The following is a 27,527-nucleotide window of genomic DNA, read 5'->3' as shown; positions in this document are numbered from 1 at the left end:
AGAGAAAAGACATTTTCTCCACCCTTCCCCCACATACTTTGGAGGCCAAAGTCCACACTTTCTTTACCCCTCTGATATTTTCTCTCATTTCAATTCCCACCTGTTGACATTTGGGAGTTCCTAACTCTATCCTCCATCAAACTCAGTCTTCCTAGTCTCACTCTGAGTCTGCAGCTCGGGCCCAGCTTCTTCAGAGGATGGCGGGACCCCAGCTCCGAGGGTGTGGGTACCACACGGAAGTCCCGGAGACACACATCCATTGGCCACATCTTCCTGGAACATTGACTATATCTGAAGGAAAGTCACTGAACATATTTTTATATTTAAGCCAATACTGACACGTAGCACAGCAGACTATAAACACCTGCACACAGAAACAGGAACCTTAAAATAAAGCAGGGGAGGGGACTAGTAGGCAACACACTGCTCTCTGCCTCCAGACTCCCCAGACCTGCAGCTGCTCTGTTCCCTCACTTGCTATTCCCTCACCTGCCAGGCATGGTAGGAAAGAGACAGAACACTGACTGAAGTCCTGAGACAGGACAGGTCCAAGGTCAGGGCTCCTAGGCAGGTCCGGTGCCACATGGCTCTCTAACCAGCTCACTCTGGCTACAGCTCTCATTTACTGATCTCCCAACCGGGGAAGCCTTTCAGGTCATAGGTGAGTGAGAACAAGGGACCCTGGAAATTCTAGACTCTATAGTTCCAACAGGCCAAAAGGTCCCAGACATCTCCATCAATAAAATTATAACTTTCTTAGACCAAAGATGCCAACTTCATATTCTGCCAGTGAGCAAGGATCAAAAAAAAAAAAAACAAAAAAAACCCTATAGTCTGTCACCACCACCATTTCAAAAACGGTGTTTTAACAACAAAAACAAATATAAATGACCTAATTTCAGGATAAAGAACAGTCCTTGCCAAAAAAAAAAAGGGCAGTGAGCAACTTAGCCCACTAACAAACACATAGTGATTCAACTATTCAGCAAACGAATGCATACAAACACAGCAGCCCCTGTTTTAGCAAATGTGGCATGGACTCATCAGGGCTCCCAGAGCAACAGGAAACCACTGGCTCGTCTGACACAGGACATTATAGCAGAAAGGCTGCAGCAACACAGGCAAGGCTGACAAGAGAGAAGGAATGCAAGCAGAGAAGCCAGAGATCCCCTGATGCAGCCCTGACAGTGGCAGGGGCCTGGACATGGCTCAGACACCACATCCCCTCCCTATGTGGACCCAGTGATCCCTGCCCCAACTAGCACTGACCCCACGACTCTTCAGAACCTGAAGTCCTTCAGGAGACCTGAGCCTTTACAACTGTGTCCACAGTGAGCGTTGCCGAGAACTTGGAATAAAGTGAAACCATAAAAATCACCCCACGGCAGACTGAAGCGAAGATGCGCAAACGGCCCCCACAGTCTGAGGCTGCCATCTGCCCAAGCCTTCACTCCCTGCCCTGCCTTTCCTGCCAGGCTGGCCGAGAACCTGTGCTTAAAACACAGCCCTCCCATGTGTTACACCACCAAGGGAGCCGGCAGCTGGCTACACAATTCCAGTGGTCATGTGCCCAGGCAGTTTGGGACTGTTTCCCTCGATTAAATGAATAAAGTGGCTTTCCAATCCTAGCTCTAGTGTCTGCGAGCTCGTTGGTGTCAGCACAATGCTGACCCACTCTGGGGGTGCTGTTATCTCAGGCTTTTGAGCCAGGACAGCTCAGGGCCAGACCATGACCTCTGGCTATCCTCCAAAACTATGCCTATCCACGTTGGAGATGCGGGAGATGGCCAGCTGACCTCTAGGCTGAGAAAGCGCACACCTGCCTCAACTATATGGGAGTTGCATCAGCCCTACCTAAGGGAAAGTCTCTGAACGTAGAGGCCCTTATCCTACCACAAACCGCTCTCCTACACCAACTGGAACTCGAACCAGCCCCACCTAAGAGCAGGTGTCTTTACCTAGAGGCCCCTATCCCAACACATACCACTCACCTGCATGCTCTGTTGGTACTGCATCTGCAGAGAACCTTGGGCAGAGGTGGAAACATCCAGTCCAGATCCTCCCTCCACTCGCTGAGAAATGAAGTTGTTCAAAGACCTCAGGGTGGACAGGACGGTGGTATTCTCCCCCAGGTCTTCCATGGCCACTTCCCTTCTGGAGGAAAGCAAGGCAAGGGTCACAGGAAGCCTTTTCATGAGCCATCAGCTCTGCCAGCTGCCCAGTCAGGGGGACCTTCGGGCAGTCCCACTCCCCTAATGCTCTCTCAGAGCCCTTATAATATTCCAGTGTCCGTAACCACATTCTTTGGAGTTCACTGGGAGCCCACACTGCCAATTTCTCAGAGAAGAAACGGAGGCATAAAAGTACAACACGCCACCAAGCTGCTGACCTGCACACCAGGAGGACAGACAGACGGCTCTCAAGATAAGGTGCTCGACAATCACGTGGCACGTCTCCCACATAAGCAATCACAAAAAGCCTAGCTTCTGGGAATCAGAAACAAAGCACACAATGGTGGCAGTAAGGATGACAACCACAGCAACGCTAATTACAGGATAACAAAGACGTTAGTAAGTGTCACTACTATTTCAGCCACAGGCACCACACAGAAAGGCACCTGATGTTCACTGGGCACCAGGACTTCCTGAACCTGTCTCCTCATCTGTACACTGAGGATCCCACTTTTCAAAGTTGTGAGGATTGTAAGGGCCCAAAAGAAGTCTCCAAATGGCAGACGGCACAGCTATTGCCGCGGAGTCTATCACTTTGCTTGTAATTTAACATATGACACGGCAATCATCACAATGGGCAGATAAATGAAACCTTCTTACACATTCTTTTAGAGATGATAGAAAACGAGGCTCCAAAAGTTACAGAACCTAGACTGGAACCTGGGTCTGTCTGGCTCTAAAGGTCGAGGGCACTCCACAGGCCACTGTGTGAAGGGCCCAGGACACGCAGAAGCAAAGAACACGCATCCCCAGCCCTGCGCTGATTCCAGCCTCACACCAGGCCGTCTACCAGTCAGAAGGTGTGGAAGTGTCCTAGGCAGAGTTAACAGCCAAAAGGTGTGAATTCCTACAGGTGCATACTGTGTTCCCCTGAGGAAAGCAGCCAGCTCTCACTGATTTCCCCTAAGTATTAGACTGAAGGCACCTGCCCCCAAAAAAGGTGAAGAATCTTGGTTTGATTCTGCATTTCACACTTAACAAGAAACTTGGCCTTGGGCACGAAGAGCCCTTGTCTTCTGTAGGCCATCGTTTCCACCGCTGCACAACACAGCTGTTCTACCTCTCCTTCATACTACAAATGGAAAATGGGCTAGAAGACAGACCGGGGAGGGGCACTCACAGTGCTGTGAGCCTCCCTGAGAGACACAGGCCCACGTGGAGCCAGGCAGCAGCGCTCTGCTCTGGAAGGCAAATCCTCCCGTTTGACCAGGACCATACTTTCCATCCCATGATGGGAAATTTAGGCAATACACCCTCTTCTCAAGAGCTGATGCACTTAATACAACAGAATGAAAAGCACACGTCCATTTTCACCTGCCTGGAGCTAAACCACTCCATAAGGCAAGCGATAAGGTGAAAGCTCAAACTCCATGCTCTCTATCAAAGACACTCACTTCCAGAAGTCTAGTCGCTGAACGTGAACTGCTCTCAACGGAACCCCTGAGCTGGGAGTCAGAGCACACTGCCTCTCGACTGCCCTCCTTGGCAAAAGGACACCCGAGGGCACCTACAGAAATTGCGAGGATGCTCCCCACCCGGCAACACCACTTCACACCGCCACGGGCACTTGCGCTCCACCCGGCAACACCACTTCACACCGCCACGGGCACTTGCGCTGGCCTAAGTTCACCACCCGTTTGTCTGCTTTCTCCTAACTTAGGCAACTCCCACGCTGCTCAAGTGAAGACATGCGGGCGACAGTGCTGTAAACTCGAAAGGGCGGGACTGGGGGAAGGGCTCCTCTCTCTGCACTGGGCCGTCTGGGGGCGGCGGGGGAGGGGGGGTGCGCCTTCTTCCCGGAGGCCGGGCGGTGAAGCACCTCTCCTCCGTGGCCGCCTCCGCCCCGGCCCTCGCTCGCCCCCCGAACCCTGGCCATTTCCATTTGCTCTTTTCGGAGAGGAAGCCTTGGGGGGCTGCACGGGACGCGCCCAGGCTCGGAGGACAGAGCACGGAGCGGAGGGGCGCGCCGGCAGGGACCCCGGCCCCGGTGAGCACGCGGACAGACAGTGGACACGCCGGTAACAGCCCCAGGGCCGGGGTCTAAGAAGGAAGGGGGGACGCCGAGGGGGCGCCGTCTCAGAGCCCCAGGGCAGGGGGCGGCGCCCGCACCCAGACCCGGCGGGCTGCCCCAGCCTCTTCTTCGCCCGAACCCCGCCGATTCGGCTCAGCACCCGCCCCCAAGCCCAGCCCGGTACCCCTCCCAGGACCCCGGCCGCTCACCTAGACGCCTCAGCCTCCGTGCCGCCGTCGCCGCTGCTCAGATCTCCCTCTTTTACGCCCGCGTATCGCGAGACGTACGCCTGCGCTCTCGCGAGACCTGGGCGGGGCAAGCCGTAAAACTCCGGGCCCGCGCACCAACGGGTCCTGGGGCCTTCGTGTTCGCCCCCATAGCCACCCACCCGCAGGAGACCCCGCTCGGAGAGGACTGGGAACCAAAGGCCAGCCCGTGGGACTATCTTCGTGGCCCAGGCCTCTGCGGGTCAGGCTTCCACTGGGCGGCTGCCTGGCACCGTATTGTGGGAACAGCACCGGCCAACGGTGGCCTCGCAGGGCCAAACTTTCCAGCCCGCCGGACTAGTCCGCAGATTTTGCCCCTACAGTATTTGCCTGAATGAATGCCTTTTTTACTTTCCCCTGGCCCTCTAAAACAACGCGAAAAACAGGTCTACTAAGCTACCCTCCCAGCGCCCTGTGAGCTGTCTGGGCGCGATGCCGTCGTCTGGGTCCCAGTTCTCCAGGGCGCAAGGGCAGAGCGGGGCGAGGTCAGCCCACAGCCAGCAGATCCCTCCTGGAACCACAGCAACCTGCGTCCACTAACGGGTCTCACCGGCCCCTCCTCCTCCCCTCCCCCTGCTAAGCGTCCGAGGGTCTGCACCGAATTCCCTTCCAGAGAATAAAACACAAGGTTTTGTGGCCGGAAGGAAACGGGATGGGGAGGTGCAAGCAGGACAGGAGGCTCTCTGGGCTACATTAGCGGGCTGCGAGCGCAAATAAAACAAAATTTTAGAAGTCGGGCCTGCAGCCTACTTCAGTGATCTGGACTACCCTAGGACCCTATGGAGATTCCTGGGTATCTATTCTTTCCCCCAGCGATCCTTCGGATTTGTGAACTAAAACTGCTGCCTGCCGTATCAGTAAATAAAAGACGTTCCGGTCACCAGCCACTACAGCCACCCCCGATGGTGAGACCAGGGAACTCGGGATGGAAACAGCATGCCCGCCGTCAGACACTGCAGCCACCACCTCACCGCCCCGCCACCCCAACGGCACACCGAAGAAACTCAGGAAGAGAAAACATAGGACGCTGGCCCCAGAGAGCTGAGGTGCACATCAAAGAAATGATTTCAGTGACCCCCGACTCTGGCATCTTCCCAAACGTAGAAAAGCACTAAATTCCTTAACTTGAGATGTCTTGCTTTTCTTTTGTTAACAGTGATCATTTGATATTCCAACTACCTGGTCTTTGCTGCTAAAACTCCTATAGATCCTGGCTCCCCCCTTGCCGCTTCGGAGCAATCTCCGAGTTATCTGAGATGCTGTGTCCGGGCTTAAGTCCTCTGTTTTGTCCACCAAATAAAACATAACTCTCAGCTTTCAGGTGGTGCGTTCTTTTTTCGGTCTGCACATTTAATCATCATTACAATCAATAAATTCTTCTTAAGAGATGAGCATACCTCCAGGAAATGGCTTTGAAGAAATTAATTTTTCAAAAGATGGACTTAAAAGCATGGAATTCCATAAAGTAATACGGCCTGTATTGTTTCGTAAAGTTGCATTGAGTTCCCGGAAGAATAGAAGGAAACAAACGCACACACCGCCTCTCCGCTTGCTCCGGCACACTTACCTGTAAGTCTTTGGAGGCCGGAGTATGACAGCAACAATCCCAGCGAAAAGCAAAGCACACCCACCCCGTGCATAATTCATACCAAACGTCTTCCCTGATTGTTCTGAGAACTCTCACTGCTTGAAGAATGGATGTATTTCCAGATCACTCGCCAGAGAGATGGACACAAATCCCCAGACTGAAACTTCAGATTTTTTCTACATTACGCGGTAAACCCAAAATAACACCTGGAAACCTGTGGGTTGTTTTGGAGCAAGGGTGGAAGCCTGTTTCTCTGTAACATACTAACGTGGGTATGAAGAGAAAGTTACATAAAGGTGTCCGTGTGTATGTTTCTCTGCCTCCTAGTGTTTTTTGTTTGTTTGGTTTGGTTTTTTTTGCGGTACGCGGGCCTCTCACTGCTGTGGCCTCTCCCGTTGCGGAGCACAGGCTCAGCGGCCATGGCTCACGGGCCCAGCTGCTCCACAGCATGTGGGATCTTCCCGAACCGGGACACGAACCCATGTCCCCTGCATCGGCAGGCGGACTCTCAACCACTGCGCCACCAGGGAAGCCCGACTGCCAGTGTTTTTATCCTTCCCTCAGTCTGCCTTCCCATCCTTTAATCTTTGCCTATCTCTTCCTCTTCACAAATCATGTTATAGAGACTTTTTTAGCATATGTCTTGGACACTGAATATAGGTTTGTCATATCGTTTGGGCTTAAAAAAAGGTCCCCCATTTGTCCTGCCCGCTGCATCCGAGATCAAGCTCGGATCTCCCCAGCCACACTTCAGGAAAGGGCTCAAGCTACATGTGCAGTGAAAAAGAACCAGAAACAGCAGAAGAAACTCTCACTCCTTCACAGACCTTCCCCCTTCCCTCTTCGGTACTGTGTGGCCAAGAGGTACACCTCTGATGATTCCTTCCTGCTGGCTTCAGGTTTTACAGTCCTTGTTTTCTGGAATTCCTCTGTCAGTCTCTTCTGTAACCGATGGCTTTGACTTCCAGCCCAGGTTTTACACAGCAATGTTCCCCCAGGGTGCAGGACTTCTGGAGCCATGTCCAGAAGGGACAAGCACAGGCTGATGAGCCTGTCGTGGTCGAGGCCCCGGATCCCTGTGGCGTTGGGTGCCATGTCACTCAGAATCACATCTGCTCTCCCAGCAGGAAGCAGTTCTCGGATTCTCTGCAAGGTTCTTGGGTCAGTCACATCGGCAGGGCACAGAAAAGTTGCTCCTTCCAGGGGGGACACGTGAAGGAGATCTACCCCAAGCACAGAGCCAACAGGAGCACTGGGATCTAAGGAAGAAACGGTGACTGTGTTTATTTACACCCTGAATCTTCCCACAAACAATAAATGCAACAAAATAATAAAATAGAAACAAAAAGTCGGGACCGAGGAAAAGAGCTAATGTGCAAATATGTGGACACAAGCCTTTCCCCACTTTCTGTACATCCTACAAAAACACGTGGTGGGGAGTGGTGGTCCTTCTACCTCTGAGGAAACTGAGGCCCAGAGAGGAAAAGTGACTGTCCCAGGGGACAGGCAGACCTGGGGCCACACCCTGGGCCCTGACACCGTCTGATTTCATTGCACTCCCTGAGCCTTGCGGTCCATGAAAGGGCTTTTATCTCTGAGTGCTCTTTTTGACAAACTGAAACAGAAAATGACACACCAGTATACAAAGTGCCTCTGGATTAAATCAACAAATCCATTCTGCAGTTTAATCCAATTTCTTTCAATGCAGAAACTAGCAGAAACAAGCTAAGAGAGGGGGGAAACCGACAAATGCAAAATAAGGTAAAAAAATTTGATACCCTGCCCATATGTGAGTGATGCCAGTGGTGAAAGAAAAAGATGTTATTGTTTCACCTCACCTGAAACAAGATCTCCTGCCCGCACGGCCGCTGCACCCAGGCTCCACCTGCCTTCCCTTCCCTTCCCGTTCCAAGCTCCCCTCTTCACAAGCCCTGGGGGCCCCTCCCTGCACCACCCCTACACGCCGGGCTCCCTACATGCCAGGGTAGATACAGGCTAGATACATGAAGGGAACAGACTCTTTTGTAGCTCACTCGGCTTGGTAAAAATCCTGCTCCACGGGTGAGGGGGCGGGGCGTTTTACCTTGATCTAAAGATTGGAAGTCCAGGTATTCTGCAGGATACCTCATTTTTCAAAGGCAAAAGCTCTCCATTTTCAGCCCTGGCTAGTGGGACATCTCTCATTCCATTTTATACACTTCTGGTGTCTCCTTTAACGTCCCACATACTACAGCCCCAGGAAGTGTCCTCTAAAGGCAAATGGCTTTGGTTCCACTTTTGCAACTTCTGGGAGTAAAAGAACCAAACCATTTGATCCACACACTCTTTGCTTCTGCCACCTCTTCCTACAAGTTAAACTTCGGCATTTTCCTGCTTCTACTGAAGAGAAATTAGGGGGACAGGAACCACTAAAATCAGTTGTTAGGAAGTCTGTGGATAGACTCAGTGGTGGGAAAAGGAACAGAAGTTTCTGACTCATTCATTCACTTAGCTGATAAATACTAAGCTCAAAAGAAATTTTTTTAACTGTTTTTAAGGTGTCTGGGAGAGATCTTTGTGAACTTCACATGTGTCATAATGCCAGTGCATGTGGTACCCTCAGACTTCACAGCAGGAAATACAAGTGGTAAGGATCGTGACCACAGCACTGCACACCCAAAAGCAACCTTGGTGCCCAAGATGGGGAGACTGTAAACACCAACAGTACGACCGTTATCTGGAATACCACGCAGCTGTTTCAAAGGATGGCACAGTTTCCTGCCTTGCATAGTTAGTTGATCTATTAGTGAGAGGAAACTTTTTTATATAGACGATCTTAGTCAAAACCCCTAAATGTAAAACAGATAAAAGCTAAGTCCCTCAAGTTGAGCCGAAGTGGGGAATCCAGAGCCACGAGGGCCCCCCGGGCAGCCCCAGGAGCACCTCCAGGAAACCCAGGGCTTCAAGGACCAGGACCTGGAAACCCCTGAGGTTGACCCAGTTGTACTGTCATGGAAAGACATCAATATATCAGTCAGCCAAAAATATATATATATATCTCTGTTGAGGCTCCAAATCAGCAACAGAGGTACGGGACGTACACCAGTATATTAGTCTACACACTACTGTGGTGTGATGGGAGGTGATTTTCACTTTCATTATCCCTTTCTACCCTGTCTCTCATTCTGAAAATGTCAGTGTTGTATCGTTCCTCCTGAACAACCACGCAGAAGCGTGTGCCTTCACGGGGCGGCTCAGCTGCTCTGCATCCCCTGGCAGAGGGCAGCGCCTGCGTCTAAACCACGGTGGTCGGGAGGCCCCACCTGTGCCTGCAGCGTTGACACTCTGCACAGCCACCTGGCTCCACGCGCCGGGAGCGGCGCCGCAGTCTAACACCCGGAGGCCCGGCCGCAGAATCCGGTGCCTCTCGTTCACCTCCAGGAGCTTGAAGGCACTTCGACACCTGTAACTCTCCACCTTCGCAGCCTTCACAAACGGGTCCCTCAAATGCCGCATCAGCCACAGGTGCTCAGCGCCCGTCCGGCCCTTGAAGCAACTCCCACTGGTGTGGAACTTTTGACGCTGAAAGGAAGCCCACACCAGCTTCGAGGACCTGGTGAGGAAAAGGGAGCAAGCAGGTTGGCATTGCAAAGACCAGCAGGTCAGGAGCTCGCAGGCTCAATCCGCACGTTTTCAGAGATGGGACAGTGCGGCCCAAGAGGGAGAGGTGACTTGACGAGGCCCCACAGCCGGAAAGAAGGTGTGACGGGCTGAACCGTATCCCCCCGAAGCCTCTACGGTCAAGTCCCAACCCCCAGCACCTCAAGAGGTGGCTGGTCTTTAAATGAGGTAATTAAGGTAAAATGAGGTCACATGGGTGGGCTCTAATCCCATATGACTGGTGTCCTTGTAAGAAGAAGTTAGGACACAGACACACACACACAGCGAAAACCACATGAAGACACAGGGAGAAGGTGGCCGTCTACAAGTCGAGATGTCCCAGGAAGCACCCCTGCTGACACCTTGATTTCAGATTTCCAGCCTCCAGACACTGAGCCAGAAACTTCTGCTCTGTAAGTCGCCCGTCCTGGGTGCTGGCTTATGGCAGCCGGACCAAGCTCCTCCGGCAGGCCCCTCCCCTTCAGCCCAAAGGTGTTTTTTTCCCTCCTGAAGTTTTCTTCAGGAAAACTCAAACAGTAATGGTAGTCACCTTGTTTGTGTCAACCAAAGTTTTCCCAAGACTGGTTAAAAATGCTGATAAAATTACTGAAAGTAACATTCTTTCCCAGCGGATAGAAATTTCCACTGCACTTCGAGAAACTGTGAGAAAACCCCGTGAGGACAGGTCCTTCCCTTGCTTAGTTCCATGGCTTTGGTGGCCAGTACAGCGTCTGACTGGCCTGTCACATTTCTTAAAAAACCTGAACTCACCCCGTGCGTGAACGCAGCGCAATTTCCAAGCCTGTTAGGGGAAGGGGGTGGTTAACATTTTACCCACTGCGAGTTAGCCACGCTTCCATTCATGCAAGTCTCAGAACAACCCGACAAAGGAAGCTCTGCGTCCTTTCTTCTGATGAAAAAGGCTGCCATTAGCCCCATGGCTAGCAGCCAAAAGTTCCTTCAGCATGAAAACATGGTGACAAGATTTGGAGACAATAACGTGAGAACTGCTGCCTTTAAAAGGCGTAGAGTCTCGAGGAAAGAGGACACAGGGTGGTCCTGGGCGCCAGAACTAATCCCACCGGTCAGCGGAGGCGTGGAAAGCGGAGTTACACGCCCCGAGCCCACCTGATCTGGGCAGCGGGCCTCCAGCCCCATCCCACGGCCTGGATTCAGCCACGTGGGCCTCTCACCTCTGGTACGCAGGCTTCAGGCGTGCGGAGCTCTACACAGCTTCACCTCCACCCGCGGCGCCCCCCCCACCCGCCCCTCCCTTCCTAAAGCCCCCTCCAGCTCTCCGCTCGCCCGCCCCTCCCCGCGAGCCTTCGCCGACCGTCGGCTTCGTGCTGGCAGGTCTCCTTGTCGGGGCTGACCCTCTTCGGGCCTGGAAGAGGTGGGCTCTGCGCCCCTTTTCTGACCGGAAACCTGGGACAGGCCGCTGGTCACTCCGCCTCCCGCAGGCATGCAGTAGGTGCTCCACAAATGCCGGCTGAGCGCCAGCCGCCCCGCTCACCAGCCGCCCCGCTCACCTGGCCATGAACGCCGAACCGCTCCAGCTGCCGCCACCGGAAGTGCCGGCCTCACTTCCGGCCCTAGGCCACGCCCCCGGAAGCGGCGCGCGGGTGGGAAAGGCGCGTGCAGAGTCCGGGAGCGGGTGAGTCCGGGAGCGGGTGAGACCGGGAGCGCCGCCACGGGAGACGGGCCTGCGACTTGCCGGGGAGCGCCTGGTGGGCGGGGGCGGCTGGAGACCCAGCACGGACAAGGCCCCAGACACGGGAGTCCGAGCCTGGCGCTCGACTGTGCGTTGTCTTTAAACTCCAGTCGCGGGCCTTGGTGTACAGGCGACCCCGCTGAGAGGCCACCCGGCTGACACGGGGCGCTGCCCGACCCCTGACTTTAGGCGGGCTCTCTGGGGACCCGTCTGATGGCAGAACCAAGAGCTGTAGCCAACTAGACTTCAACGTGCGGTAGACGCAGGTTGCGGTAGACGCAGGTTTGGGTACCGGCTCCACTGTCTGATTTGGGGTCAAACGTAGCCTCTCTGAGCTTCAGTTTCCTTGCCTGAAAATGGAAAAGGTAAGTGTCAGCTCACAGAGTTGTTGGGTCTGTTAAAGGGGATAATTTTGGGGAAGTATATAATCGGTGCCTAATCACTGACAGCTGACAGTTCTAGCAGCCGCAGCAGCATCCCAATTACCTTAGGAAGCCAGGGATTTGGACACGAACAGGTCGGGGACATGACAAAGTCCGCAGACTAAAGGGAGGCTGGACCACAGAGACCCACCTCTCCTGCCTGACCTACCGCCAGCACCAGGACCCAGGCCTAGGGCCCTTTTCTCAGACACTGTAACTTCCCAGGAGGATCGCTGGTCCTGAATCCTGCATCTCGTCCAGTGTGGGCCCCAGACTGGGGTGGGGATGGATCGACAGCTGACTTGGTCCTGCTCTTCCAGCATTTCTCCAGCAGTGGCCGACATCACCCTCCGAGTCTTTCTCTGGACCACACAAACCCATTCGAGAAGGAGAGGCCCTTGGGCTCCAGCACCAGGTCCCAGAGCAGCAACAGTTGTGAGCAGAGTGTGAAAACCTGTCACAGGAGTGGGGACTATCCACTGTCAGGAGCCATGCATTTCTTGGGAATCTGGGGGTCTGCTTTTGCAGAGAGGCAGAAACCAGAACACAGTAGGCCAGAAGAAGGCCCCGTAATGAGAAGGCCAAGGCCAAAAGCCAGACGCAAGAACCACTGGGTAAACCGCAGGGTTCTCTTGGTGCCCGGCGGGCTCGGGCCCTGGACACAGGAGCAGGGACAGCCCTGTGCCGAGGAGTGGGGAGGGGAAGGGATGGGCCGTCATCTGACCTGCTGCATCAGCCCAGTAAGCGAAGGGCCTGGGCACTGATGCCCCTGGGTTCTGGGGGCCAGGCCTCTGTCTGCCCCAGAAAACCTGCTACATGTGACAGAGCTGGGACGTTGCCTCTCCGTGCCTGGCAGAGCACATTTCCTGTCCACCCGGCCCCTGGCCACCGCAATACACACGCTTCCGTCCACACCCAGGTCAAGCTGACCCAACCCCTTGCCTTCCCTGCAGAACCAAGGGCACCATGTGTGCCTCGAGGCTCTACACCTTGGTGCTCGTGCTGCAGCCTCAGCGAGTCCTCCTGGGCATGAAGAAACGAGGCTTCGGGGCCGGCCGGTGGAACGGCTTCGGAGGCAAAGTTCAAGAAGGAGAGACCATCGAGGATGGAGCCAAGAGGTGAGGGGAGGGGCAGGCCTGACCGCAGAACCAGCTTCCGCAGGCGACAAGGATTCGGGCTGGAGAGCCAGGCCCCTGATTTGACCACTTAGAGCCACGCGACCTGGAGCCCAGACCGAATCCTTGAGCCTCGGTTTCCTCATTTGCAAAGTGGGGATAGTAACAGTACCTACCTCTTAGGACTGTTGTGAAGATTAAGTGAGAAAATAAACATAGGGGACTGAGCGAGGCCTGGCACATGGTCCGTGCTCAGTACACATTAGCTGCTGCTCTGCAGTCGTGGTTTTTAGGACGTTTGGGAAGCTGCTGTGCAGTGGCTTGGGTGGAAGAATCCTGGCTTCCTCTTTCTCGCCAAGGGACTGGCCAGTCACTGGGCTCCTTCCTTTGTTCAGGGGAGCTGGTGACGAGCGTGTCTGGGAGCTTCCGCACACAGTCTCAGTTCTTCCTTGACACACTCACTTTCACATGGGAAGAACCGAAGCCCAGAGAGGTTGAGCAGTGTGCCCGAGATCACACAGGCCTCCAGGCCGCAGCCCCTTTGCCTTCCTGCCCCTCGCAGGCTTGTGTGGATAAATCCAGCCTCCTGTGTCATCCACTGAGCCCCACGCGGTCTGGCCTCGCCCCCTCGCTCCCATCCCTGCCCCCCCGGACACCCCAAGCTGTCATTGCCCACCCACTCTTCCTGGCTCCTCCTCTGGCTGACCCCTCCTCCGCCTTCACGTTGGAGAAGGTGCCCCTCCCCCAGCTCTTCTCCATAGACCTCTGGACTTCCTTCACACAACCGCCACCTTTCTGATCACACCGAATTACGCCCTCTGTCTGTCGTGAGGCCAGGACTGAAGACCTTTTATAAGTCAAGTTTGTATTGAAGTATAAAGTACATGTAGGAAAATGCCAGTCTTCACCAGGGAATTTTTAAGAAATGGGTCCATCATTTAACCAGCACGTAGATCAAGAAATGGGACTGGAGGGTGGACCCTGCCCCCAGGGGGGCAGCCTGCACCCTGACTGCTGTCACAGTTGACGGTTTGGCCCATTCAGAAATACCCTGTAGGAAGATCCTTGCAGCTGTGGCTTCTTCCTGGTATCATGTCTGCATGTGGCAGTGGTCCAGTCCGGTTTATGAACACACTGCAGCCTGCTCATCCCGGGCGTGGGCTTTTGGGCCGTTTCCGGGTTGGAGTTGCAAGTGATGTAGCTGTGGACGGTCCTATACGGTCTTTCCGGTGGATGCTGCCCTCGAGAATTCGAGGTGTTCCGCCTTAGCACATACCGCCAAACAGTTGTGCTCATTTAAAGCCCCGCCAGCGGCGTGTGAGGTCCGCCTCCTCCAAATCCTCAGCGCCACCTGGCATCTTCTGTCCTTTCCATCTCAGCCATCCCGGCAGGTGTGGTGCAGTGTGTGAGATCCGCCTCCTCCAGATCCTCAGCGCCACCTGGCATCTTCTGTCCTTTCCATCTCAGCCATCCTGGCAGGTGTGGTGCAGTGTGTGAGATCCGCCTCCTCCAAATCCTCAGCGCCACCTGGCATCTTCTGTCCTTTCCATCTCAGCCATCCCGGCAGGCAGGTGTGGTGATACCTTGTGGCGGTTTTACTGTGTTTGCCCCAGTGACTAATGACATTGAGCCATCTGCTCAGCGTCCGTGGGCCCCTGGCGTTAAACTCGGTGCAGCCGAGCAGACGCCGTGCTGGGCCCTGCAGGCTGCCCTCCAGACACTCGCTGCACCACCAGAAGCACTGGAGCGGTGGCCCCGTGACCCCCAACCTCACTCCTGTGCCGACCTCCCCACAGATCGCAGAGCCGTCCTGAGATCGCTGCCTTTCTGTTGTCGCTCAGGTTTGCTCACTGCTTTAGCATCAGGGTCTCAGTTACCCTCTTAGAGCCTCGTGATTCGTTGCCCTTCGGAAGCCTCGTCCAGCAGGTGGGGCTGTGGAGGGCGCTTCCTCCCAGGCCGCCCTGAGCTCCGTTTTGATACCCGGGCGCCCTTGAGGGCACACTCAGCCCCTGCAGGCAGCGTGCCCCACTGGGGGACATCCTCTCCACAGCCACGGGGCACTAATGGTCTCCATGCTCTGCCCGGGGGACCTTCCTTTAGGCAGGGTTGGCCTTACCCTGAGACTGAGGCCAGAAGTGCACCACCCAGGGCCCACACCGCGCGCCTGATGCAGACCAGTCTGCCCGTGGCCGCATGGTACCACGCTGGCGCCCAGGGCCTGTGGGGCAGCTCCGGGCAGCTCTCTCCAGGAGCCCCGCGGCCTCTCCCCAGGGTTCCAGCCTGGGTGTAGGATGGAGCCAGGTGTCAGGACCACCCCGACAAAGGACTGTTGAGCCCCTGCAGGGGGGGTCGGGACGGGTGGCAGGTTCTAATGCACGGGGCGCAGGCTGAGACCCACCCCAGGGCCCTGGGACTCCAGCAGCAACAGGGCTTCGCCCACTTTGGGGATGACTCAGCCGTCGGCCCCAGGCCCCTAGGGCAGCTCTGGCCTCTTTCCGTGCACGTGCGTGGGGCTGCTCCTTAGGCCCCAGGCCCTGGCTGGCCTGCCCTGACGAGCGAGGTCACGGCAGCCTTGGGGGTATCTGGTGCACTGCGCTTTGGGGTCCCAGGGTGGGCCCCACTTCAACAGCTGGGTTAACGTGCCAGCAGACTCAGGTGGCCGGGAGACTGGTTGTCCCTTCCTCTGTGCTGGATGTCCTTGGGGGGAAGCCATCTGAGCACCAAGGAAGATGTATCCTTCCTCTGGGGGGTTGCAGGGAGTTGCAGGCACCTGGGGACCCAGGGTGCCTCACAGCCAGGTTTCAGCTTCGGGCGTGGAGCACGCCCACCTTTCTGGCCAGCACCCACAGAGCACTGTGTTAGAGAACTCTGGAAGGCCGTGTGGCCGGCGGGCCCCCGAGCTGCACCGCGGGCTCCGGACCGCAGGGCCCCCGTGTCCCCCGCCGTGTGGGGAACATCCCAGAGATGCAGTCAGACACGTCAGCAAAACTGGATCAGTGTCACCCCCGGCTTCCTGGTTATCCCGGCCCGAAGCAAGCTCAGCTCTGCCTGCGAGGACATTATTGACATTTCATACACTGCCGTGGACTCCCGGAAGATGAGCCAAAATCAGTCAAAACATTAAATCAGCAGGTGACGGTTTTAAAATGCGCTCGCCAGCCTGCTGCCGGAGGTAGGGCGGGCCCTGCCGAAGGCTTCTGTTACATTTAATTGGGGAGCCATTTCCACCCTCGCAAGTGAAAACACACGTTCATTTTTTTAGGTCGTGTCTAATTTTAATTAACCATCTCAATGAATAAATTCCAGCTTCCAGAGCATCACCTGGGCTGCATCTGAATGGCAGCAAATGGATACAGTTCCTCTCCGGGCCTCACGGGAAGGTTAGGGCAGATTCCAAGCTCAATAAGGCGTCCATTTAAATAAGACCGTTTAACCCAGCACACGTGTTTAACAAACACTGGTTTCCCTGACTCCTCATTACAGGCAACAGGAAGTAATTATGCATTGCGTTCCTAACATAACTCAGAGATCAAAGCTTAAAAAGACCTTTTTTTAAGCTACCACTCTAGATAGGTATAATTAGAATGATTTTACAGCAACAAAAATAAATACAGGGCAGTAGGGAAGTGAGACTCTAGCAGGAGACACAGGTGCTGAGCTTCACGGGTGCAGGGCTGGTGGGGTCCCCAGAGTCCCGAGCACAGCAGAACATCCAGAAAGCGCTCGCCAAGGATGGAACGAGACGCAGGATGGCGGCGGCGGGGCCGCCGGTGGGGTGAAAGGCTGGTGGCAGACGGTGTGTACGAGGATGCTTATCACAGCGGGTTTCGTGATGAGCAAGGTGGGTCTTCTATTCTATGATACACAACAGCCGAGAAGCTGGCTGAATTCCTTGAAGTGTAGGACGTGGCTCTGCAGTGTTGTGTGAAAAGCACAGGTACAAGGTACGGGCGGCATGTGTGCAGTTCTTAAAAGGGATGCACAAAGGAGAAAGACCCCAAGGGGAAACTGCAGTGGTAGCAAGGGTTCTTGCTGGGTGAGGAGTCTCTGTGTGTTTGCTAGACTGTCTACAATGAATATGTAGCTTGGGGAAGCATTGTTAAATTGAGGGGGGGGGGATCCCGGTTCTCGTGAATCGCCCGGCACTTGTGCACTCAGGTGGGGAGATCAGCCCCCTGACCCCTTCCTACAAGCACAGGTGGTGGAGCTGGGGGAAAGGGTCCTGAGAAGTGGGGACACAGCGAGACAGGCCCAAAGCTCATCCCCTACCATCAAGCGCGGCTGACGTGAGCTGGCTGGGGTGGGGCCTGTCTCCTTGGTGAAACAGGAGTTAAAACAGCCCCTTCCCTGGAGAAGAGACAGTAGAAACCTGCAGCCTGCTCCTGAGCTCTGTGCGGGGACAGGACAGGGCAGGAGGACTTTGGCTCAGGGCCGGGTTCCGGGGGCTGCAGCCCGCAGAGCACCACGCACACGTGACGGCCTCAGGGAGAGCCAAGCAGGACAGGTGGGGTCCCCTGGCTCTAGCAGTGGCCTCCCGTGGGACCTCCGAGCAGCTGAGCTGGGCCAGGCCTGACCTGCCCCGTGGTGCGCCCAGGGTGCTCAATTACAGAGGTCTGGCTGCCCCTAAACAGCGGTCCCCAAACCCGAGCCCTTGGCCACATGTACACACTCCGCCCCTCCATCCTCCCAGCACCATTCTCGGGTGCCGCGTGGGCGCCTTGCGTTAACTGTCACCTTATGTCCGGGTGTGTCCATCCGCCTCTGCCCACAGGGAGCTGCAGGAAGAGAGCGGTCTGACCGTGGACGCGCTGCAGAAGGTGGGCCAGATCGTGTTTGAGTTCGTGGGCGACCCCGAGCTGATGGACATGCACATCTTCTGCACAGACAGTGTCCACGGGACACCAGTGGAGAGCGAAGGTGAGTCTCTGGGCTCGTCCCTTCACGGCCGGTGAGGGAGGCAGGTGATGAGCGGCACAGCAGCCCTCCCCTCCCCCAGGGGCAGGTGCTGAAACACACCAGCACCGGAGCCTCCCTACTCTTCTGTAAGATAAGGGATACAGTCACAAGGATTAAATATGAAAGTATGTCAAATTCCTCACACAGAATAACTCAGTAATTCCTCACAAAAAGTCAGTTTAAAATCTGGATTGAACATCGATGACAGTTCCTTTTCACTGACTTCAGAAATGCGCCCCCAGTGGTTCCAACTGGACCAGATCCCCTTCGCTGACATGTGGCCCGATGACAGCTACTGGTTTCCCCTCCTGCTTCAGAAGAAGAAGTTCCACGGCTACTTCAAGTTCCAGAGTCACGACACCATCCTGGACTACAAGCTTCGCGAGGTGGACACAGTCTAGGACAGAGCTGAGCTCGTCCCTCGGGCCATGAGCACCCCTGCCCAGCCACGCCGAGGCTCCAGTCTGTCTGGTGCATGATTGGATGGAAAGGAAAATAAACCTCTTTTACTTTTTCAACATTCTTCACCGGGCCTCACGAAGTCCCATCCTCGGGGAGCTGCCAGACGTGCCTGGCTGTGACCTGCACCACCGAACAGAGATGGGGGAAAGAGACACAGGCGCAAAAGGGGAGGGGACGGCTTTTCGGACGTCCCACGGGGGAGAACTGGTGTGGGAGGCCCGGCATAGGTGTGCATGGGGCCGCAGAATCCCGGGGGTGGGCTAGAGGCCGTGTTCTCCTCTCACCACCCCCCTTATGGGGAAACCGAGGCGCGGTCAGGGCCCAGGGCTCCAACCCCCGTCTAATGTACCATCACTTGGTCGCCCTCCCTCCCCCAAGACAGGCTGATTTCATCCCGGTTTCTGACCCTGGAGAGGGGGCTGGGGGGTACCAACCACTCACACAAAAGCTTCACAACTTGACCCGACTTTTATAAACACGTTTAATGATAGTTGTTCATGTAAGTTCAGTGATAAAAATCTCGGAATGTAGCTCATTTGTAAACAATTCCAGTTAACTGGGTGTGATGGTCATTGATCCCTGCAGCCGTATAAAGTGCTTCATACATAACCAGACTCAACGCAAAGCAAGAGGAAAGGCCTAAGATACCGAACCGTCCTGACCTCCGGCAGCCCGAGCCCCGGGTCCCCATGGCAGCCTGCCTTGGCCACGCCCTCCCTCGTCCCCACTCTGCGTCTTCGCACCGAGTCAGCTGGACGCAGGCTGGAGGGGCGCGGCCTGAAGGCGCACGCCTCGGGCCAGGCCAAGGCAGTGGTGAGCCACACTCAGCCCTAACGGGACGGGAGCGGCCGAAGGGCTCCCATCGGGAAGACGGAACCGGACGTCCTTTCACGGGGCTGTGACAGGCTCTCCGGGGCACGAGGAGAGCTCGGACGCAGTGGTGTGCGTGGCCCACCTTGGAGCTGGGGCAGCCTCTCCTCCCCCTCCCCGAGCGAACACTGAGCAGGAAACCCTGCCCGCCGAGCCTGGGAACCCAGCGGCAGCCCAGGTGGAGGGCGGACGGGGAGCTTTGTGGAAAAGGTGCCTCTGCGCCCCCAGCTGCCACACGAGGGGGACACGGTCACTCCAGCATCTTCCCACTGACCCCTTTCCAGCACCTGGGGTGGGGGGAGCGGGTGGACCAGAGAGTGCCCTGCAGGTGAGCCTCTGAGGAAGAGCGAGGCCAGGCCTCCAACCAAGAACGTGCTCCTGGTTTCCACGCGGGAGCCAGTCCCGCCAGGAGGATTCTCTCCTGGAAAGTGCATCTGATGTCTTTGGTGTCAGATCTCCCTGGTGACCCGTGTGGGGAGGGCAAGCCTCAACCTGGCCGGGAAGACGCTCCCCACCCTCCGTGCCGCTGTGCCACCACCCACCACGCGGCCAGGGCGTCTCCCCGCTGTCCCGTGGCCTCGTGTCCCTCACCACCCACGGACAGACCTCGGGGGGGAGCAGCCACCACCGCGGGGCCAGGACAGCAGAGGCCGGTGGTCAACGCTCCACGGCTCGAGCGTACACAGCACCTGGGGACCAACCTGCCGGGCAGCACAGAGCCACTCAAAGCGGTTGGGAGCCCGTTTCTCCACGGAGGGATCAAACGCAGCAGCAGCCCACAACGGGGCACATGGCACAGGCGGGCCCTGCTGGCCAGGCTCCGGGGGCGCACCGCCCCTCTGCTCGTCCTCCAGGAGACCGGCCAGCCCGGCACCGGAAGGCACACGCTGGCTGCCGTGGGGCTCCGGCGGGTGGGGTGCAGCCGGCCTCCCCGCACGCCTGAACCCACGTGTGGGTGAGCCCAGGCCCCGGTGGGCACACTCACTTTGCCCTGCACTGTAACGTGTGTCAGCTCACCAGGGAAGCCTGCCTGTCACCCAGAGCCTCTGGGTCCCACGTGCGTGCCTCACACCAAGGGCAAACCCCTAGAACCCCCAGGCTCGTGTTGCAGGAAGGCAGGGACCTCAGAGCCCCTCGGTGCAGTCGGCCTCCTCCAGCGCCCTCCCAAGCCAGTGAGAACCGTGAAGGACGGGGGGCACTTACACAACAGGGGCTCAGGGCAGGACACACCCAGCCCCAGGCGGACATAAGCCCACCCGGCTCCAGACCGCCGCCCCCTCAGAGCAGGCTCTGGGCCGGCAAGCGTGGCAGGGAGGCTGGAAGGAGGGTTCCTGCTGCCCCAAAGAAGCGAAGTCGGTGTAACAGAGGGTTACCAGAGCGACGCAGATCCCCCCGCAGAGCCCACTGCCCTGCCAGCCTCGACGCTCACGGCGTGGCCTCCCAAGAACAGCCGGGCAGCCGCCTGCACCTGCAGAGACGGCGGGAGCATCGGCTCACGGACCTCCAGACGCTTTGGTCCCCGCTTTGTCCTCCGCACCTCAGACCGCCGGGCACACGACAGGGTCACAGTGTGAGCGTGCACACGTGTGCGTGCCATGGAGGGAGGGACACAGACACCAGGGCCGCCAGGCTCACAGTTTGGGCCCAGGGACCCTCGGGCCCCCGCTCGCATGGCCAGGGCTATCTGCGGGCCGCAGCGGAAGGTCTCGCTGGCCAGTTCCGTGTCAGACACGGCCACCTCCGTCTGACGGCAGCGCGCCGGCCACGGGGACGGTCCTGCCCCGCCCCCGCTCAGCTACCCCAGAGCCCTCCCGACCGTTCTAGCACAGGGGCCCAGCACACGCCCCCTGCACGATCTGCTGTGTGCAAACCATCCCTCTGTGGGTCCTGGGAGAAAACCGTTCCGGGGACTCTCAACACTCTCGCCACCAGACTGACGGGCCACGGTGTGCTTCGGGAGGGCCAGGCAGGGTCGAGGGCAACCGGGACAGACCCCGTGTGGCCGCGGCTTCCGTGGACGCCCGGAGGCCTAGCGCGTGTCCTCGGCCTTGCTCCCCGCGAGGGGAGGGGAGCCACGGCCACTGGGACCCGGCCCCACCCTGCCCGGGCATCAGCTCTTCCACGAGGGGCTGCAGCCCAACGCTGGGCCCCCTCGGGGTCGGGGCAGCCACCACGTGAAGGGAATTAAACAGGAACACACCATTTGGAAAGAAGTTTTAGTGAGGGCGCCGGAGCTGCCGCCCACATCCTCCCGGCACTAGTGAGGAGACAGGCCGTCCTGCGGGGACCTCAGTGGGCTTGGGGCGCCGTGCGGTCCAGCGAAGAGGCACTGTAGCTTGGGCTGCAGGTCATTCCACACCTTGCTCATCTGGAGGAGGAAGGGGAAGCGCGGGGTGAGGAGATGGAGGCCGCCTGTGGCCTGACGCACCAGCTCTCTCCTCCTAAAATGCTCACGGAGAGAGGAGACGCCCGTGCAGCCACGCCAGCGCATGTGTCACCTCCCCCAGAGCTCCCAGAGTGGGGGCGGGCCGGCCTTCCCACCCGCATCGCGGCCCAGCGCTCCGAACACCCCTCCACAGACCAGCCCAGGTAAGGGCAGACCTGCAACCAAAGGTCATGGTGGCCGTGCCACCACCCCTGCACGGGGACAGAAAGGCACGGGTCTGCTCGACGTAACAAATGTTATCACGGGGTTGCTCCCTCTGACAGGTCTGCAGGTGCCGGCCTTCTGGGCGGCTCAGAGGCCAAGACAACGTCCACCAGAGGAACACAGAGATGGGCAAAGCGAGAGCAGGGCGGCTGCCACCACAGCTCCCGGCCCCAGGCGTCTGCGAGGAAGGAGGCTGAGCAGCGAGGCCCGTGTCCAAGGCCAGCACTGGGGCAGCGGGGCTCGCGTCACAACAGGAAGCAGCGTGGCCCTGGGAACGTGCGGCGGGAGCAGAGCCTAGTCCCCGAGTTTCGAGACCGGGGCACTCACGAGTCACCCACAGCGGAGAAATCCAGGATCGCATCAGGAAATGTCCCCACTGGCCACCCGGACCTGCCCGTGAGGTCTCACCAGCGTACAGCCCTACCTCCCCCAGCGCTGCTGCTGCCTTGGCCACACCTGCAGGTCCTACACTGTGCCCGAGGGCACCCTGGGCACCCCAGCGAACTCCAGGGGCACCACGAACTATGAGAAATGCTCAAGGGAAACTCAGCATTTGTCACAGGCTACATGGACCACTGCTCTGACGCTGTCTGGAGCTAAGAACGTAAGAAACAGAACCATTAAAACGGTACTTTGGCCTCGGGCTGCTGTGAAAAGTCACTGAGGCACTAAGAGAAAGTAAAGGAACTTCTGTCTCAGGCGGGCAACATTTCTCACTCATGCCCGACTCCCCTGGCATCCCACTGAAAGCACAGACCCTTGAGTCCCAGGCCCAGCGGTTCTGAAAGCAAGTCTGAGAGGGACCTGTACACTAACCACACGCTGACCAGACCCTCCAGACCGCTCTGGCCCGGCCACCTCCCGCCTGGACGCACCATCTCATGTCTTCTACCCCTGAATCCGCACACCCAGCCACCGCCCGGCACCGTTCCGAACTACAGGTCTGAGCTCCCTCCACGCGCTGCTCACAAAAGCCTCCCTGGCCCTCCGGGAAGGGTCGCCAGCTTCCCAGACTGCACCCCAGCCCACCCCCGGGGCCCCGCGTGGGACCCGTCCCCTCCAGCTGGCCGACCTGTTGGGATCTCCCACTCCTTTGGTGTCAGGGACGGCTGCGGGGCAGGTGTGTGCCCAGCACGGCCACAGGACCTGGCACGGAACGACGACCAAGCAGCCCACTTCCACCAAATCCCCGAGCCGGTCTCGGAAGGCTGCAAGGGTCATATTCTACGCCACTTGCCAGGTGGGGAAACTGGCGCAGAGCTTAAACAACCCAACCAAGGCCGTTCAGAGCTCAGAACTGGTGCACAGCTGGAAGCTGAGACAGCTAGGATGTGAGGTTCAGAGAGTCTGAGCCTACGCTACCTCCCCGCCCCCCGCCTGCGTATCAAAGAGCTAGACGCGGCGCCCGGCAGGTGTGTCCCTCACAGGAGGTGCCGGCGCCCCCACAGCCAAGAAGGAGCCCAGGGTGGAGGGCGTCAGGGAGAAGGAGGGCGTCGGCTACCATGAGGCCAGCGAACGCAGAACCGGGCAGGGACCTTGCAAGTGTCCCTTCAGCCCTGGCCGCACACACACCCCAGGCTGCACCTGGGGGCAGTGGGCGAACAGCCACACCCAAGCCAGAGCCGTGGCTGAGCCCGGCCGTCCGCGCAGTCCGCAGGGCCCCCGGCCCGTCACGTCGCCTCTCAAGGGCTCAGCAGGGTTTGCACAGAAGTATCCCCATCTGCGGTCCCCCTGCACCTCCTCGCACCGACACCCGCTGTCTGCTCTCACTCCTGGGGGTTCCATGTGCTTTGCCTCTGACCTCTGTCTGGAACTCCTCCAGAAGCGAAGAAATGCTTCCTTTACGGTCCTGCTCTGCTCTCCCACCACCCCGCCCCCCGGGAGCCACAAGGACAACGTCAGGAGTATCATCGGCTACAACGGGACGAGCAGATTTGGACGGGAACGGTTCCGAGTCCTAGCTCACCCACTGCCCTCATTTCCTAAGTAACTCTTCAAGGTCAGCCGCAGGGCTGCCAGACCTGCAGGAAGGGCTGCTGCAGGACGAAGGGCGCTGGCCCAGACGGCCAGGTGTGTGTGGGGGACCCACCTCCTTGTGCCCTTGGATCTGGGAGCTGACGAAGGCCCCGAGGATGTGGGAGGTAAGGGGCAGGTAGACGTGGACCAGCTGCGTCTCCTGGTGCAGGCAGTACAGGGAGAAGTAGTTGCGAAGCTCCATCGTCTGGATCACGTTCTCCTGCTGCAGAGCAGACAGCCCCTCGCGACTGGCCCAGCACACGGTGGGAAGCAGGAGCGCCAGGGCCCACACCCCGCCCCTCCTGAGCCCAGGGCCAGGCCCCCCACTCCGTGCAACACATCGGTCACACCGGCTCCGTCAGCCGGTACTCGGGCGTCAGCGTCCCAGCAGCTCAGGAAGCCGGGGGGGACGGCCCGGGGCCCGGCGGCAGGTGTGGGAAGGTACCCTCAGGCCCGCCCACCGCCCCGCAGGCGGGCCCAGGCCGCCCGGCCCACCTCCACGATGCGGGACTCCAGCTGCTCCACAGACTCGGGCTCGCGGCTCTGCACGGCGGCGCTCATCAGCTGCCTCTTCATCAGGCTGTACTTGTGCAGCGCCCGCTGGTGCTTGTGCAGCACGCCCTTCTCGTGCCGCTCACACAGGTCCTGCCGGGAAGACGTGGCACGTCAGCCCAGGAGGCGGGAGACACAGACGGCACCCGCTGCACGCGGCCTCCACGCCTGGGGGCGAGGACGGTGTTTCCTGCTTAGAAACAGCTCACACGCACCCCGCTCACTCCACTCTCGGTGTTCGTGGAAGGGAGCGTCCAGCTGGGCCACCCAGGGCGAGCTGTGAGGGGGTCACGGTGCGAATCAGCAGCGCCAGAAACCCACGGGGAAACGACCAGCGCAGAGCGGGGACAGCCCTGGACCTCACACGCAGTGCTGACCGACCTCCAGAAGCCAGTGCGCCGCCAGCAGCAAGGTCAGTCTCCTAAAGGCCGACGCGCTGGCGTTTCCCCGGGGCCCTAACGTAGCCCCGATCACGATTCCTGTGGGAATACTAGCCACGGAGTCACAGGGCTGCAACTCCACTCACTGGCTGCTGCCCCACCCAGTAGAGGAACCCCTTCTAGAACCTTCCCCACCGGCGCTGGGCCAGCTCCCCCTGAGCTCAGCCCAAAGGATCCTCAGGGCTCACAGACGATCCATCCCGCCACCGATGGCTGGAAAGCCGCCCGCCCCGAGCTGAGGCCTGACTTCCCAGAACCTCCACACCCTAGAAGAGGCGGCTCCCAGCGGGCCAGCCCCTCGTGTGTTTATAAAGAGCGATGGCAGTCACACTCACACTCACGCGCACGCGCCCCTCGCTCTCACATCGGGGAAGCCAGACGCCTGCCCACAGCACCCTGCAGGACGCACACCCCCCTCCCCCGGGAGCCTGCAGGAGGCCCATCTGCACCCCGCAGCCCTGGCTTCAGGCTCTTTTTCCATGTCCCCCAGAGTCACACCCTTGAAAGGTCACAGCAGCCTTCTCAACAGCTCTGTCCCTGACCAAGCAGCAGCCGAGACTCACTTTATAGGACTGGAGCAAATCCAGGAAGAGGTTCAGTTTCTCCACCACGTCGTTCTCCTCCTGTTTGCCCTGGAAAACACACGGCAGGTGGGCCAACACCGACCGAGCACACAGGACCCAGAGCCAGGGGTGCACACCCACCACGGGCCTGGGCTGGCTCGGCCCCCAGAACCGCGGGCCAGCTGTGCAGGGGGCCCCGTCCACACGACAGCCCGCCAACGTGAGGCAGAAGCCTCAGAACCCGCAGGTGGACAAGAACAAGGGCCGGGTGCCCTGTGCCCACCTTGCATCCGCTCGCCTCCCTACCCGCCCAGCAGCCTGGCCGTCCGCAGACAGCGGGGCTGGGTTTAAACGGGCGAGCAAGTGGGAGGGATGCACCGGGGACAAGGGGAATCGCTGCGGTTCCAACGAAAGGGAGAGAAGCGCGGCCTGCGAGGGGCCGAGGGGAGGGTCTGCAGCTACGGGACTGAGTCTGAAGATTTGGGGGGGCGCGGACCCCACACACACCTCTGCACCCAGGTTGACGCGGGGGGCCCCATGGCGTCATGGGAGGGGGCTGTTCGCCGACTGGGTGTCCTGGTAACGACGGGGTGAAGCCCCGCTCCCGGAGTCACCCACCGCACCCACGAGGCGTGTAGCCCAGCGCCGCTCGCACGGACGAGCCACGTCCACACGGCCAACGGGCACCGATGCTCGGAGCCGCTCCCGGGCAGGAGGAGTCAGTGCCAAAGCCCTGGGCTGGGCTGCTCTGGGCTCAGAGTTGGTGGCTGGAGACGAGGGAGGGCAGCATGAGGGAGAAGCGCGGTCTCTCCACCTCCTGCTCCAGGCACAGCAAACACGGGCCTGCAGGCCACCACGCACCCTCCCCCCGTCGCCACAGCAACGGTCAGGCTACGGTGGTTTCCAGGGAACCCCCCATGCTAGCTCTGTGGTCCCAGCCACGTGTGCTGGGGGGCTCTCGCACCCTCACATCCCTCAGCCACCAATACGCGTCAAGTCCCTTTTCCGGGTGCACTGAGCACCTCTCCCAAGTGCAGCACTGGCTCCTCCGGGAAACCAAGCCCCTTCTAAAACCTCTAGAGCTCCAGCCACGGCAGAGAATGAAAAGTTCACCCCATAAACCACACATCAGACTTGGTATGAGGAGGGTGCAGGCAGAAGAAATGAAGAGGAGTCCAAGACCGATGGGGACACAAGCGCTGGACGGGAGCTGGGGGCTTCCACCCAAGCTGCAGCACCAGCTCAGGGGACCCTGGGCCCTCGGGCCCGCTGAGCCCAGAGGTTCCCAGCCATTCAATCCCGCACCCACAGTCAAGGTTCCAGCCAGTAAGATGACAGGAAAATAACAGGCATGTTGCAGGTTTTTCCAACTCAGAAAGGGAAATACCAGATGGCCACACGTGCCCTGTCCCTCCTGACTGGGCAGGGGACACAGGAGAACAGAGGTTCCTCCCCGGGTGTGTAGCAGGGGGGACTCCTGCGTGTGTCATTTGCTCCCATTTCTGCTCTGATGCTGTGCAAGACGCGTGTGCCTTTACAGAAAGCACAGGCCCCGGCACCGAGGAAGAAACAGCCCCACTCTGAGTCCCACTTGTCTGGCTGGAAGACAGTTATCAGGTCTCCTACCAGGTCTGGGGAGAATAAAACCGTGATACCTAAAAACGGAATTAGAACTAGCCTTCTGATATCTCCACTTGCACAGCAAGAGTGAAGTGGAACCCTAGCTCTGACGGATGAAAGTCCTGACAGGCCATTTGATCCAGTTTCGTGTTAAAACTGTATTGATGGGGGGCTTCCCTGGTGGCGCAGTGGTTGAGAGTCCGCCCGCCGATGCAGGGGACACGGTCCGGGAGGATCCCACGTGCCGCGGAGCGGCTGGGCCCGTGAGCCATGGCCGCTGAGCCTGCGCGTCCGGAGCCTGTGCTCCGCAACGGGAGAGGCCACAGCAGTGAGAGGCCCGCGTGCCGCAAAAAAAAAAAAAACCTGTATTGATTTCACTTCAACATAGAAACCACCAAGAGCAATGAGGGATATT

General features: G+C 58.3%; 4 protein-coding genes across 10 annotated transcripts in view; 1 reads left to right on the top strand and 3 right to left on the bottom strand.

The window, feature by feature from the left end:
* MAD1L1 (mitotic arrest deficient 1 like 1) overlaps positions 1-4,563 on the bottom strand; it is a 315,793-nt gene extending 311,230 nt beyond the window's left edge. For both annotated transcript variants that reach the window (XM_060032547.1, XM_060032548.1), the window contains exons 1-2: positions 4,452-4,563; positions 1,992-2,154 (exon numbers count right to left, since the gene is read on the bottom strand). In XM_060032547.1, the coding sequence (XP_059888530.1) occupies positions 1,992-2,141 (150 nt within the window). In that variant the 5' untranslated portion in view covers positions 2,142-2,154; positions 4,452-4,563. The remainder of the gene's footprint in view (positions 1-1,991; positions 2,155-4,451) is intronic.
* Positions 4,564-5,819: 1,256 nt separating this feature from the next.
* MRM2 (mitochondrial rRNA methyltransferase 2) lies at positions 5,820-11,298 on the bottom strand. Of its 2 annotated transcripts, none has more exons than XM_060032554.1 (3): positions 11,265-11,298; positions 9,399-9,688; positions 5,820-7,355 (listed from the first exon to the last, which is right to left on the bottom strand). In XM_060032554.1, the coding sequence occupies exons 1-3, from the start codon at positions 11,270-11,272 to the stop codon at positions 6,916-6,918; spliced, it is 738 nt and encodes a 245-aa protein (XP_059888537.1). In that variant the 5' UTR covers positions 11,273-11,298; the 3' UTR covers positions 5,820-6,915. The 2 variants fall into 2 exon arrangements, with proteins under 2 accessions (XP_059888537.1, XP_059888536.1); XM_060032553.1 differs by lacking the exon at positions 11,265-11,298 and adding an exon at positions 10,570-10,965.
* Positions 11,299-11,346: 48 nt separating this feature from the next.
* Positions 11,347-18,461, top strand: NUDT1 (nudix hydrolase 1). Of its 4 annotated transcripts, none has more exons than XM_060032544.1 (4): positions 11,347-11,389; positions 12,822-12,986; positions 17,755-17,900; positions 18,168-18,461. In XM_060032544.1, the coding sequence occupies exons 2-4, from the start codon at positions 12,835-12,837 to the stop codon at positions 18,338-18,340; spliced, it is 471 nt and encodes a 156-aa protein (XP_059888527.1). In that variant the 5' UTR covers positions 11,347-11,389; positions 12,822-12,834; the 3' UTR covers positions 18,341-18,461. The 4 variants fall into 4 exon arrangements, with proteins under 4 accessions (XP_059888527.1, XP_059888528.1, XP_059888526.1 ...); XM_060032545.1 differs by having other exon boundaries at positions 11,388-11,405; XM_060032543.1 differs by lacking the exon at positions 11,347-11,389 and adding an exon at positions 11,423-11,811.
* A 2,929-nt stretch (positions 18,462-21,390) lies between these two features.
* Positions 21,391-27,527, bottom strand: part of SNX8 (sorting nexin 8) — a 39,161-nt gene continuing 33,024 nt past the window's right edge. For both annotated transcript variants that reach the window (XM_060032540.1, XM_060032542.1), the window contains exons 8-11: positions 25,493-25,561; positions 24,433-24,582; positions 24,011-24,160; positions 21,391-21,639 (exon numbers count right to left, since the gene is read on the bottom strand). In XM_060032540.1, coding sequence (XP_059888523.1) covers positions 21,529-21,639; positions 24,011-24,160; positions 24,433-24,582; positions 25,493-25,561 — 480 coding nt within the window. In that variant the 3' untranslated portion in view covers positions 21,391-21,528. The remainder of the gene's footprint in view (positions 21,640-24,010; positions 24,161-24,432; positions 24,583-25,492; positions 25,562-27,527) is intronic.

The sequence above is a fragment of the Delphinus delphis genome, chromosome 15 (assembly GCF_949987515.2).
Source record: "Delphinus delphis chromosome 15, mDelDel1.2, whole genome shotgun sequence".
In the NCBI taxonomy this organism is placed as follows: domain Eukaryota; kingdom Metazoa; phylum Chordata; class Mammalia; order Artiodactyla; family Delphinidae; genus Delphinus; species Delphinus delphis.
This window is presented reverse-complemented; position numbering and strand designations above follow the sequence as displayed.